The sequence below is a fragment of the Crocuta crocuta genome, unplaced genomic scaffold (assembly GCF_008692635.1).
Source record: "Crocuta crocuta isolate KB4526 unplaced genomic scaffold, BGI_CrCroc_1.0 scaffold770, whole genome shotgun sequence".
Lineage (NCBI taxonomy): Eukaryota > Metazoa > Chordata > Mammalia > Carnivora > Hyaenidae > Crocuta > Crocuta crocuta.
In genome coordinates, this window is record NW_027527430.1 from 270922 (window position 1) to 282513 (window position 11592).

The 11592-nt window shown below is 37.3% G+C and overlaps 1 protein-coding gene across 3 annotated transcripts in view; it reads right to left on the reverse strand.

Annotated features, from left to right (window-relative positions):
* Nucleotides 1-11592, reverse strand: part of EDIL3 (EGF like and discoidin domains 3) — a 408087-nt gene that overhangs the window by 216400 nt on the left and 180095 nt on the right. For 2 of the 3 annotated variants that reach the window (XM_077759157.1, XM_077759166.1), the window contains one exon: nucleotides 2056-2184. The exons of the other annotated variant lie outside the window; for it this stretch is intronic. In XM_077759157.1, the coding sequence (XP_077615283.1) occupies nucleotides 2056-2184 (129 nt within the window). The remainder of the gene's footprint in view (nucleotides 1-2055; nucleotides 2185-11592) is intronic. 3 annotated transcript variants of the gene reach the window in all.

Genomic DNA, 11592 nt, shown 5'->3' on the forward strand with positions numbered 1-11592 from the left:
TTGGAACTCAATGAAATTATGTGGGTTAATAAGCTTATTTGAATACAGCGTAAGGTAGGAGAGAAAAGAATTTTATGTTCCACCATGGAGAATGGAGGCAAGATTAGTTGCTTTATTTCTCCAAACCTGATGGTTCTCTTGAAAGAATTCATAGCTCACCATGTACGGGAGTCAGAGGGAGGTGGACACTTCCCCAGCACCCTGTCCAGGGCAACCTCCTTTATACTGGGACTACCAAATGATGACCAGCTGTCTTCAATGGGACTTCCAAGCTATGAAAGATAACTGAAACTAAATTTTTCTTCACAATACAAAGAAAACAAGATGACGCAGAGAAGTGAAAATAATTTTATGCCATTGTATAGACATTATTAGTTGGAATTTATATTTGGAGTTTCTCAACCTCTGGTTTAAGGACCAGGCCCAACTTCACACAGACATCAGCAGTAGGTTAGGGTTAGAGAGTTCATCAACATGAAATATTTAAGTGACACTAGGGTCTACACATGCCGTCTAAATACAGTTAGAATCTGTGTATACTCTTACACTCTCCCTCCTAGAGCCCTGCAGCACAGGAAAGAAAAAGTAAGGGTGTTCTGATCTTGGAAGAAATTTCTGCCTCTCGACATTGGGCAGCATCCCATTATGAAAATTCTGTTCTCATTTCAAGGGCAGATTCCTCTGTAAGTGTGTGTATTTGGATGTAAGTGGCTCAATGAGGTGCTCAAGTGGGTGGCCAGACTGTCTTCCTCTAGGCACTGCTGACACCATTTCACAGATATTGTAAACAAGCATGATTAGTAATATTCTCTTTATGGGATTAAGTGAATGTCAAAGCAGCCAAGTTTTTGGACTCCCTTGTCTGTCTGTCTGGGGATGTTCTGAAGTGTTCGTGTGTGAACACTGAGCAATAATGCTATAATAAGAGAGAATCAGCCTTGGCAACTCTGGACCCAGTCTGAGAAAAATCAGTAGCCTCTCAGTTCCTTGTGGGTGATCTGATCTAGTAGAGATAATTATAGGCAGTTTAGGTGCCTGGTGTAAAGAGCACAAATGCCACTATACTATAATTGTCTTCTACAGAACGTTTATAAATTCCCAGTCACGGCAAGTCTCCAGAAAAGTACATTATGCCCCCACAGTTGCAGAGCCAGGAGGTATTCTATGTTTTTTGCTGCTGGTTGGAAATCTGGCTCCGGCTGACATATCCAGCTTTGCCTTATTCCTAACATCATGGTCTTATCCATCACTCCAATATTTAGAGCTCATGTATTCATTCCCCACTCTTCCTACCATGTACGATTCCTCCATTCCCCTCCCTCTGATCAAAATTCTCTCCCTCCTTCAAGACTCAGCTCACATGGGACATCCTCCTTAAGAGCGTGCCCTGACAGCATACCGTCCACTGTGGCTTCCCTGCTTGCTGCACCCCTACTGCAGCTAAGGACCCCCAACCACTCACTTGGCATTTCTGTTGAGCCACACTTCTAAGAAGACAGCATCATAAGCAGTCCTATTTTTTTTTTACTCTTCAGGATAAATACGAATGGGGATAAAAGTGAGAAGTGAGTATAACACATTTATTGAACTTTCAAAGATTTTTATGCTAAAAATGCCAACACTGGAAGCAGGAGGAAACTGGATTATTGAGAGAGCTGGGTGGGCAGTTTTCTTTTCTTTTATGAGTGTATCTCTGAACCTCATCAACAGAATAATGTTTGGGAAGCATGAAGAATATAGCTTCAGGACAAGTGTGAAAGAAATAGGCAGATAGAAGCTTAAAATAAAGGCAACCCTTTGCAAGTATGGCTGGATGATATTGAAAAAGGGCCGACATGAAGCTACTGACCCCATACACCACTGGGGGGACTGGGACATAGTCCAGGAGTCCTCAGCAGGAGATGTGGTATGTTCAGTGGGAGAAAGGTGGCATTATCCAACTCAGGGTTCTCTGCTGCTGGAAGCTGCTCTCAGTCTACTAACAGTAAAAATGATAATAACTTGCATACTTTGCAATCAATAATAATAAAAGCACAATGACTGGGGAAGACTTACTGTGCTGACAGTGAATCCCATTAAATCCTCGAGGACATTTACAAACATAACCTATGAATGTGTCCCCTCTGTAAGCCTCACTGATTTCGCAGGTTCCTCCATTATGGCATGGGTTAGGAATGCAGGGACCTGAAAGGCAGAAAAAAAATTCCTGCATGAGGTAGATGCTCTAAAGTAGATATCAGGTCAACATTTTGCAATTAACAATTTCATAGATATTACAAACATATTTATAGATATTTCTGCATATTCTTGGTATAGGAAATAGAGTTGTTACATGGCCTCTAATACTAATGGCCTGGGATTGAATCCTGGTTTCACTATTTCCTAGCCATGTGGTCTTGGAGGATTTAGTTAACCTCTCTGTGCTTCAGTCTCACCCTGTATTAAATGTTGGAATTAATAGAATCTATCTCAAAAAGTGATGATACAGATGAAAAAGAAAATGTACATATCAAACACCCAGAAAATTGTCTGTAACATATTAAGCAGTCAAAAAATATTAGCACTAAGTGAAATATTGGTATTAAGGTCTCCAAATCATAAAATACCTTCTGCATATTTAAAAAAGTAATACTGAATGGCAATTTCTGGACTTACTATCACTGAAGACCTTTTGTAAACCTGCTGCTGAAAATAGCATTTACTTGCATATGACCATAGCCGCATAGTCCAAGGTACTATGGACACCCTGGCTGCAATATTTTTACTATTTATGAGTTTGTAGTGAGGCATGCTTCTACAAACAACAATTTGATGGCCTGTGTCCATCACAGGCATTTTCCCCCCAGTAAATCTTCTGTATCTCTAATTCTGTCTTATGGTTGGCTCCTTTGAAGGATGCTAATTGACCCAGGACAGAATACACACTGGGCACAGTGAAGAAGGGAAGAGAGACATTAAAGGAAGTATAAACTCTCTCTGGGAGATGAAGAGAGGCCAAAGAAAGATATCTAATACTCTCTAATTTTGTGTTCTTAAACTTTGTTTAACGAAAAAGACTAGAACACATTTCTGAGTGAAAGAAAAACCACCAAAGTTAAGACATGCATATTAGAAAAGAAAGATTAATTACACTGTGTGTCTCTGTATGAAAAGGTGAGGGGCGCCTGGGTGGCTTAGTCGGTTAAGTGTCCGACTTTCACTTAGGTCATGATCTCGCGGTTCATGGGTTCGGGCCCCGCGTCGGGCTCTGTGCTGACTGCCAGCTCAGAGCCTGGAGCCTGTTTCAATCTGTGACTCCCTCTCTCTCTGACCCTCCCCTGCTCACGCTGTCTCTCTCTCTCCTAGAAATAAATAAAACATTAAAAAAAAAAAAAGGTGAATGCCTAAGTCTTAGAGGAAGATTAGTCAAGAAAAGGAGCATGTGGATTCAGCAGAGAGTAGAAGGTAGGCAATAATGATAACAAGGAGGTGAGAATAGTGATAATTGAAGCACCTGGGAGAGAGCTCCATTAGGCAAGGCTGTTGGAAGAGTCCAATAGTGAATGGCTCCTCAAGTATGAGGCAAAGCCATTTAGAGACTTACAGACAGGAAAGGAAATTCACCATCATCACTTTGAGCTTCCAACAGGAAGCACTTAGGGGGTGAGCAACATTGTCTTGCACTGAGGCAAGACTTTAATGTTTTTTATTTTTTTTAATGTTTTATTTATTTCTGAGAGAGAGAGAGAGCGAGAGCGAGCGAGCAAGCATGAAAAGGGGAGGGTCAGAGAGAGAGGGAGATACACAATGTGAAACAGGCTCCATGCTCTGAACTAGCTGTCAGTAAGTAGTTCGCGAGGCTTGAACCCACAAACCATGAGATCATGACCTGCGCCGATGTCTGATGCTTAATCAACTGGGCCACCCAGGCGCCCCTGAGGCGAGACTTTAAAATTTGAATCCTTTCTCCAGAAACAGTCTTGGAAACTCAGTTTCTTTCAGTTTAAAATTTTGTGAAACTCAATAGTAGTAGAGTCTAATAAGAATATGCATGAAATAGAACACCACGTGGTAACTCTACATCTTGTTGATAGGGCCAACTTTCAACAAGTGAAAGAAAAGTAGTTTATCTGGGATTTTTCTCCAGTTACCTACGCATCAATTAAAAACAATACATTTATTTAAGTAGACGGTTTTGTGTGGTGTGGTATGTTAACTAAACTAACCACAACCACCAGTTGGTACACTGCCAATGTTTAAGACAGGAAGATGGAACAGCACCAACGATCTGTTTTGTGGCAACTGGAATCAGGTTGCTCCCATTGCTAAAATATGCAACTCATGCCGCAGAACCTCTTCTTTCTCAGTTTTTCCTTCTTCCCTCCTCTCAAAACAATTCACATTTGATGGTACCTTACAGTTTATAAATTATTTTCACAAAGATAATCTCTTTATTTCTCTCAGCTACTCCGTGAGATCACTGTCATTACCATAAGTTTTTAAATTAAAAAAAAGTAGGGTACAAATATTAGATAATGTTTTTCAAATGAATATCTACGAGTATTGCCTTTAGGACTCAAACTAAGAGTCTGTGATCCCAAAGCCTACATTTTTTACAGACTGAAAGGTGGGGAAGGGGTAATGAAAAAGAAGTGATTTAGAGTTTTGATTCATCAGTTCACTTCAAAATAAGAAAAGCTATGAAAGGTTTTTTATTAACTGATAAGCAATAGCCATGTATATAACTGCTAGAGAAAAAAATATGTAGGTAATTACACTCAAAGATTTATATAATTTTAAACAAATAAGGAGCCTTGGAGATCACCTAATCCAATCTTTCCAATTTTGCAGATGAGACAACAAAGCCTAATAAGTGTTCAGTAATTTCTGAAAACTAGAAACACAAACTAAAACAAAACAAACAAACCCAAAAAAACCTAATAGAAGAAAAATTTGGTTTAAGGATTTGTAACTAGGAGGAAAATAGTTTTAAGTTATAAAAACCAAAAATGATTAAGCTATTCTTGCCCCTTGAAGAGTGTGATGTCATTTATATTCTAGAGAAAGTAGACGTGTTCTATGCTCTCTTCCTCTTAAAAAGCTGGTTGAGGAAGCGATTGAAAAAAAAATAAAAAGGCTGAAACAGTAAGGCTTCCACCAATTCTTAGGAACAGTTCAAGCCAGGATTCCAAGGAGGGTGATCTCTGGAATTCACTTTGAATAACAAGGGGCAAATAGGAGCCTGAAAGAACTTACTCCCTTTACTCAAGCCTACTGCACCTTCGGAAAAGTAGAATGTGGCTCAAAGTTGAGGATGAGTTAGTGGTTCTGCATAATAAAGGGAAGAACTTAGGAATGAGTGGAGAAAAACCAGGTGAGGAGACCCCAAAGCAGAGCTGGAAGTGACTTGAGGGACAGAGTAGGGCCAAGCAGTATAGTGTGAGGTTGTAATATGTGAAGAAAAGTAGCTAGTAAGAAAGTGTAGTATCTAAAATTCAGATTTAAGTTGTGAGCACAGCTTCTATGTGAACTGTCTCCGCTGGAGCATCCAGTTCCACACTTGAGTCTGCGAGACACACAGACCTGTGCGTAGTGTTTGGGGAAATCAAGGGCAAAAGGGCTGTGCCATTCATCCGGCTCGTACTGGTGGAAAGGACGAAATGCTACAGCACATGAAGCCCGAGGGATTCAAGAATCCAGTGGATATAGGAGGCAGAAGACAGCGCTGACAGAGTATCTAAAGTTCCAGACACTCTAGATATTTCCTGAGGGCATAGGTGAAGCCTGCTTGGCAATCTTGGTACAACCTCAGAGATTCCCAATAGATAGGAGTTAGAGTGTTGGGGCTGATTTTATTTACAACCCAAAGAACATCAAGACCTCAGCTGACATCTGAGTTTCAGAAAAAGATTACCTGTTAACAGAGGTTGTGACTGCTGTTATTTTTCCTAGTCTAAGAAATTCTATGATTTTCATTTAAAGGGTGAGGATGAGGTAAAGTAAATGGGACAAGGATTTAACCTTTCTACAGTGCCTTATATGCTAAGCAACATGAAGTATACATAGTATTCTTTCTAATGGTCTGTAAGAATAGATCTTCATTTTAGAGGCCAGAAAACAGACTTGCCCAGGGAGGTTAAGTGACATGCCTAACTGGAAAAGGCAAAATTATAATACACTCTGTGTGACTACAAATCTTTCACTTTCTATTGAGCCACACTCCCTGCCATGTTGGAGGTCTGTATATTAATTTTTTAATCTTGATAGATGCAAACAGAATCAGCATGAATTCACTAAGCATAATCTTATAAATAATGCAGGACTCCAAAGCCTTCCTAAATGGAAATATTTCAGAGTATTTTCAGGAAATGGTCAGTGTGTATTAGATATTATGAATATAGATAGATCACTCTGCTATATCAGCAGTGCTCCACTCTCTATTGCAGCTATGTTTGAAATCAACTGACAAACGGGTATATTTCCCCAATATTATTTTGTAATCACATATTTTATATGTATATACTCTTGCTTGCACTAGGAGGATAAGAAAGAAATTGACTTTGTCTAACACAAAGGTTTTGTTTGTCCCTAATAATCATACTGTGAAACTTATGTTGTATGCCTTGTACATAGTATTTTAGAGTACTCATGACAGAGTGTCCCTTTTCCCCATTAGACCATAAATTCTCTATGCGCAGAGTCATGTATATAGTAGGTGCTGGATATATTTTGAATAAACATGGGTATGACAAAATGAGTGACAACCATTACATATTATGCATAAACCACATCCAAATTTAGGTTTATAAGATACCAAGGTCTTTTGGCTTTTCACCTGGTAATGAATTAGGATACTTTCTGTAACTTTTCTAAACCTTTCAAGGTTCAAGTTCTTTAAATCTGTAATTAAGTTCCAATATTTTTCATCTCTAATAGAGTTTAATCTTCTAGCTAGTTTAAGCTACATCTGTAATAGTATTACAATTGTAAACAACAGATCATTAGAATGTAAACTTTTGCATAATAATTATATGTATCTTAATTCTTTGGTAAATAAAGAATTAAGAAACATGTAACATTTTATCATGTCATCAATAGTGTTTTGTTCTCCTAATTTACCAAGTCTTTCTCCAGGTGGTAAGTGGGCTAATCATATGAGAATCAGAGATCCCAGGAAACTCTCTTTCTGTTTTTGTGTTTTCCCTTGTCCAATATATCAACTATTTTATATGGAAAATAAGTATTATTTTAAGGTCTTGACATACTGATAAATAATCATCATCATCTATAGCATATATTATTGCTTGTACTGTGAGGGTAAGAGAAACACAGGCCCTGATTTTAATCAACATAGAATGTTTTGGTTTTTGGTTTTAGACGTTCTGACTTCAGTTAAATAACATTTATTTATTAGGCACTTATTATGTGTTAAGCACTCTACTAGTAATTGGATAGGTATTTTCAATAGAATTAAAATAGCAGTTGGAAGAGTAAGCTGACAACACAAGAAAATATTTAGTCATTCATTTTATGCACCTCATTTATTAAAGATAATTTAATAATAAAATAAAATAATAAGTAATGGCTATCCTTTATTGCAAATATAATATGCTCAGTATACATGTGTGTTTGCATGTGTGTGTGTGTGTTTGTGTGTGTGTGGATATCTATACATGTTGATGTATAGATATTCATATATATAGAAAGAGTTTACATAATGGCTTCTGGAAATTTAATTCTAGGATTTCCTTAGTGAAATCATATTAACAAATGTTTGCAATATGGCCACATTCTTCACATTTACTGCCAAAACTTTGGTATATTTAGGGCATCTCATATCTTTTCTATAACATGTAAGCATACATATATATATTATATACACATATGACTTATACATAGCTTTGAAAACAGTTTTATAGCAGAGCAAAATTTTCAAACAAATGAGGATTATTCAACCACTTAGAGCTTGTAAAAACAAAATAAAACAAAGCTTATCTTGATTCTTTTTTACTTCAAAAGTCTCTTTTAAAAGGTTTGTTTCATTTTGTATTATACATCTATATAAAAGGAGTATACAGAGTGGTAGTTACAAGCTCCATTTCTAATTAGTATTCATAAAAGTCCAAATCATCTGATTAGACAGCAACACTTGATAATATCACTCTTAACAATAAAAGTATAAGTGGACTTTCAAGATGCAAAAGGCTTCAGGGAGTTTTAAAATCAATAATGCTATAATGCTTTTGTAGGTAATCTTTAAGTAGTTCCTAACACAATGGGGACAGTATATGATCAATATTAATGAACAACTGAATTCCACAGCATGCTTTCCAGGCATTTTTATGCAAGCTCATATAAGAATGTCAACAAGATTAATTGCTCACAAAAGTAAGATCTATATGGTTTGTTACTTTTCTGCATTTACCTTCTCTCAATCTCAAAAGTAGAAAGGTGAAGTTATTTCCATATGTGTAACATGGTTAGTTTTTCAAACATTCAGCAACTATACCCCAAATCATGAATTCCTTATAGTGTGTAAGCAGATTATTAGGAAGTAAATAGGTTAACCCTCTCTCATGATTATGTGTACATAGGCTTGGCCAACTTTACAAATTATTCTCCTAACACACTGGCAGTTAGGTATTAAAAATAAATGTACATTTTAGATTATATAATAAGAAAATGCCAGTCAGGCAATATCAAGAGCACAGTTTCACTATCTGTTCTCTCAGTAGAATGAAAAAGGAACAATTATTACACAAAAGTTCACTTCAAAATCTGGTCTTAAGAACACATTGAAGTCCTTTTATTATACTATTGCTTTTACATTTGATAAGGTTAGAACATGTTGGCAGTTGCCATTTTGAGCCATTGCCACTCTAGTTTAAAACCAGTTTGAAAAAGAAAAAAAAAATTATTCTGGGAATGTTGAAATGATTGATGTTTCCCAAACCATTTTTTACACTGCTTGTTTCTCTTTCTACTCCTCTTCAATCCCCCCTTTCCTCCTTCTCCTCTCTCTTTACATTTAAAAATGTAAAGTGCAAATTCAGCCATTTGAGGAGAAAAAATATCTATGGGTGTTTTGTACATATAAAGGTGGGTAAACTATAAAAAAACATAAAACATTCCATTTTAGAGGAGGAATGAGAAAATTTAACAAATGTTCTTTATATATAAAAATATTTGAATAGCTTATAAAAGTTGAAATCTGGACCTAAACAGAGTTGTTGTTGTTTTTAAATATCAGCTAGTAAACTTTCTCCTAAAGAATTAATACTGAATTCCTTATAAACAATTGTCCACAAGAAAACACTGAAATAATTAGTGGCTAAAGTGTTTCTAGAGTCTGTACATAACAAGGTACTACAAAGTGGTGGTGTCAAACAACAGAAACTTATTCCTTCAAAGTTCTGTAGTCTAGAAGTCTGAAACCAAAGTGTCCAGAGGACCAATCTCCCTCTGAAGGCTCAAGGGAAAAAATCTGTCCTTGTCTCTTTCAGTGTCTGGTGGCTCTTACATTCCTAGGTTTATGGCAGTATAACTCCAAAATCTGCCTTCAGTCTCATGTGCCTTCTTCCTGTGTTTCCGTGTGTTCTCTCCTCTTCTTAGAAGGACACAAGTCATTGGATTTAGGGCCCACTCTCTTTTTTTTTTATTTTTTATTTTTTTTAATGTTTTATTTATTTCTAGCAGAGAGAGAGAGAGAGAGACAGCGCGAGCAGGGGAGGGTCAGAGAGAGAGGGATTCACAGACTCTGAAACAGGCTCCAGCCTCTGAGCTGGCAGTCAGCACAGAGCCCGATGCGGGGCTCGAACCCACGAACCGCGGGATCATGACCGAAGCGAAAGTCGGACGCTTAACTGATTAAGCCACCCAGGCGCCCCAAGGGCCCACTCTCATCCAGGATGATTTCCTCTCAAGATCCTTAATTAATTATATCTGAAAAGCCCCTGTGATGATCTGAATTTTGTTTTCTGAACATTCACACTGAAGCCATCAACTTTTTTGTCTCAGGATGTGACTGTATTTGGAGACAAGGACTTTAAAGTAACTAAGATTAAGCAAGTTCATATGGGTGGGGTCTAATCCAAGCCAACTTCCCTTATAAGGAGCTAATGTGGACCTACAAAAGAGACATCAGTGATTTGCACACACAGAAAAAAAATGCATGTGAGGACAAAGCAAGAAGTGGGCTATATACAACCCAAGAAGAAAGGCTTCTTGAGGAATCAAAGCTGCCAACACCTTGACCTTGCACTTGGACACTTCTCAGGAAATGTATTTCTGTTGTTTAAGCCACCAAGCCATGGAATTTTGTTATGGCAACCCTAGTAAACTAATAGACTCCCTATTTACAAATAAGGTCACAATCTGAGATTCCTGGTAGGCATGAATTTTGGAGAGGTACTATTCAAACCACTATAGTCCCCAAGTAGTCATTTTCTTGCATCAATGGAGTTGATTAAGAAAACTAGAGCTTTCATTGACTGTTAAAGTTGGCTGGCCAAGTACTCATATTTATCAACAACTAACACTATTTTTACTTGGCTCTCATTACAAGATGAGGAGAGCATTTTAAACTTGGAGCAAGGCCTAGAAAAAGTGCAGAAATGGCTATTTATTTGGCATCAAGGAGGATCTGGCATTGCAAGATAGAATGAAGTACCAAAAAAGTTATTAAGATTTCTTGGGGTTGATCTTTATCCACTTAAAACACTGTCTAGAGTTGGACTTGCCAATGGCAGTGCTGTTTTACATAATCTGTCAACAATCTGCGAAAGTCTTTATATATGTATTATTTCTATAAAACAAACCATCATTCATGTCACAATAGTTGATATATCTTCTTTTTCCAATAAACAAGTATATTATTAAACATTAGTATGATCTTTAAAAAATTAATTATAAACTATAGCAAAAGGAAGAATCAATGCACAAAGTGATAACTCTTGCTATTGCAATATTCTTTCATGGAGCAGAGTATAGTCTCTCATTCTCTCCTCTGTCCATTCATCTGGCACACTACTGCTGAAGTAAGATTCCAAAATCACCAATCACACAATGGAAATTCTCAGCTTGGATGATTGATTGATTGACTTAGAGAGACAAGCAGAGAAACGGAGAGAAAATTATCTATCTATCTATCTATCTATCTATCTATCTATCTATCTNATATTCTTTCATGGAGCAGAGTATAGTCTCTCATTCTCTCCTCTGTCCATTCATCTGGCACACTACTGCTGAAGTAAGATTCCAAAATCACCAATCACACAATGGAAATTCTCAGCTTGGATGATTGATTGATTGACTTAGAGAGACAAGCAGAGAAACGGAGAGAAAATTATCTATCTATCTATCTATCTATCTATCTATCTATCTATCTGTTTGTCTGTCTATCGACACAGAGGCAAAGAAAGGGAAAGAGTGAATTCCAAGCAGGCTCTGTGCTCAAACAGACAAACCAAGAGATCATGATCTTAGAAAAAACCAAGAGTCAGAAGTTTAACTGACTGAGCCACCAAGGGACCCCTCAGCTGGGAATGTTTTATTATGCAAATAGAAATCTGTCTCAATACTCTATAGTCATAATGCACATACACTTTTTTTTTT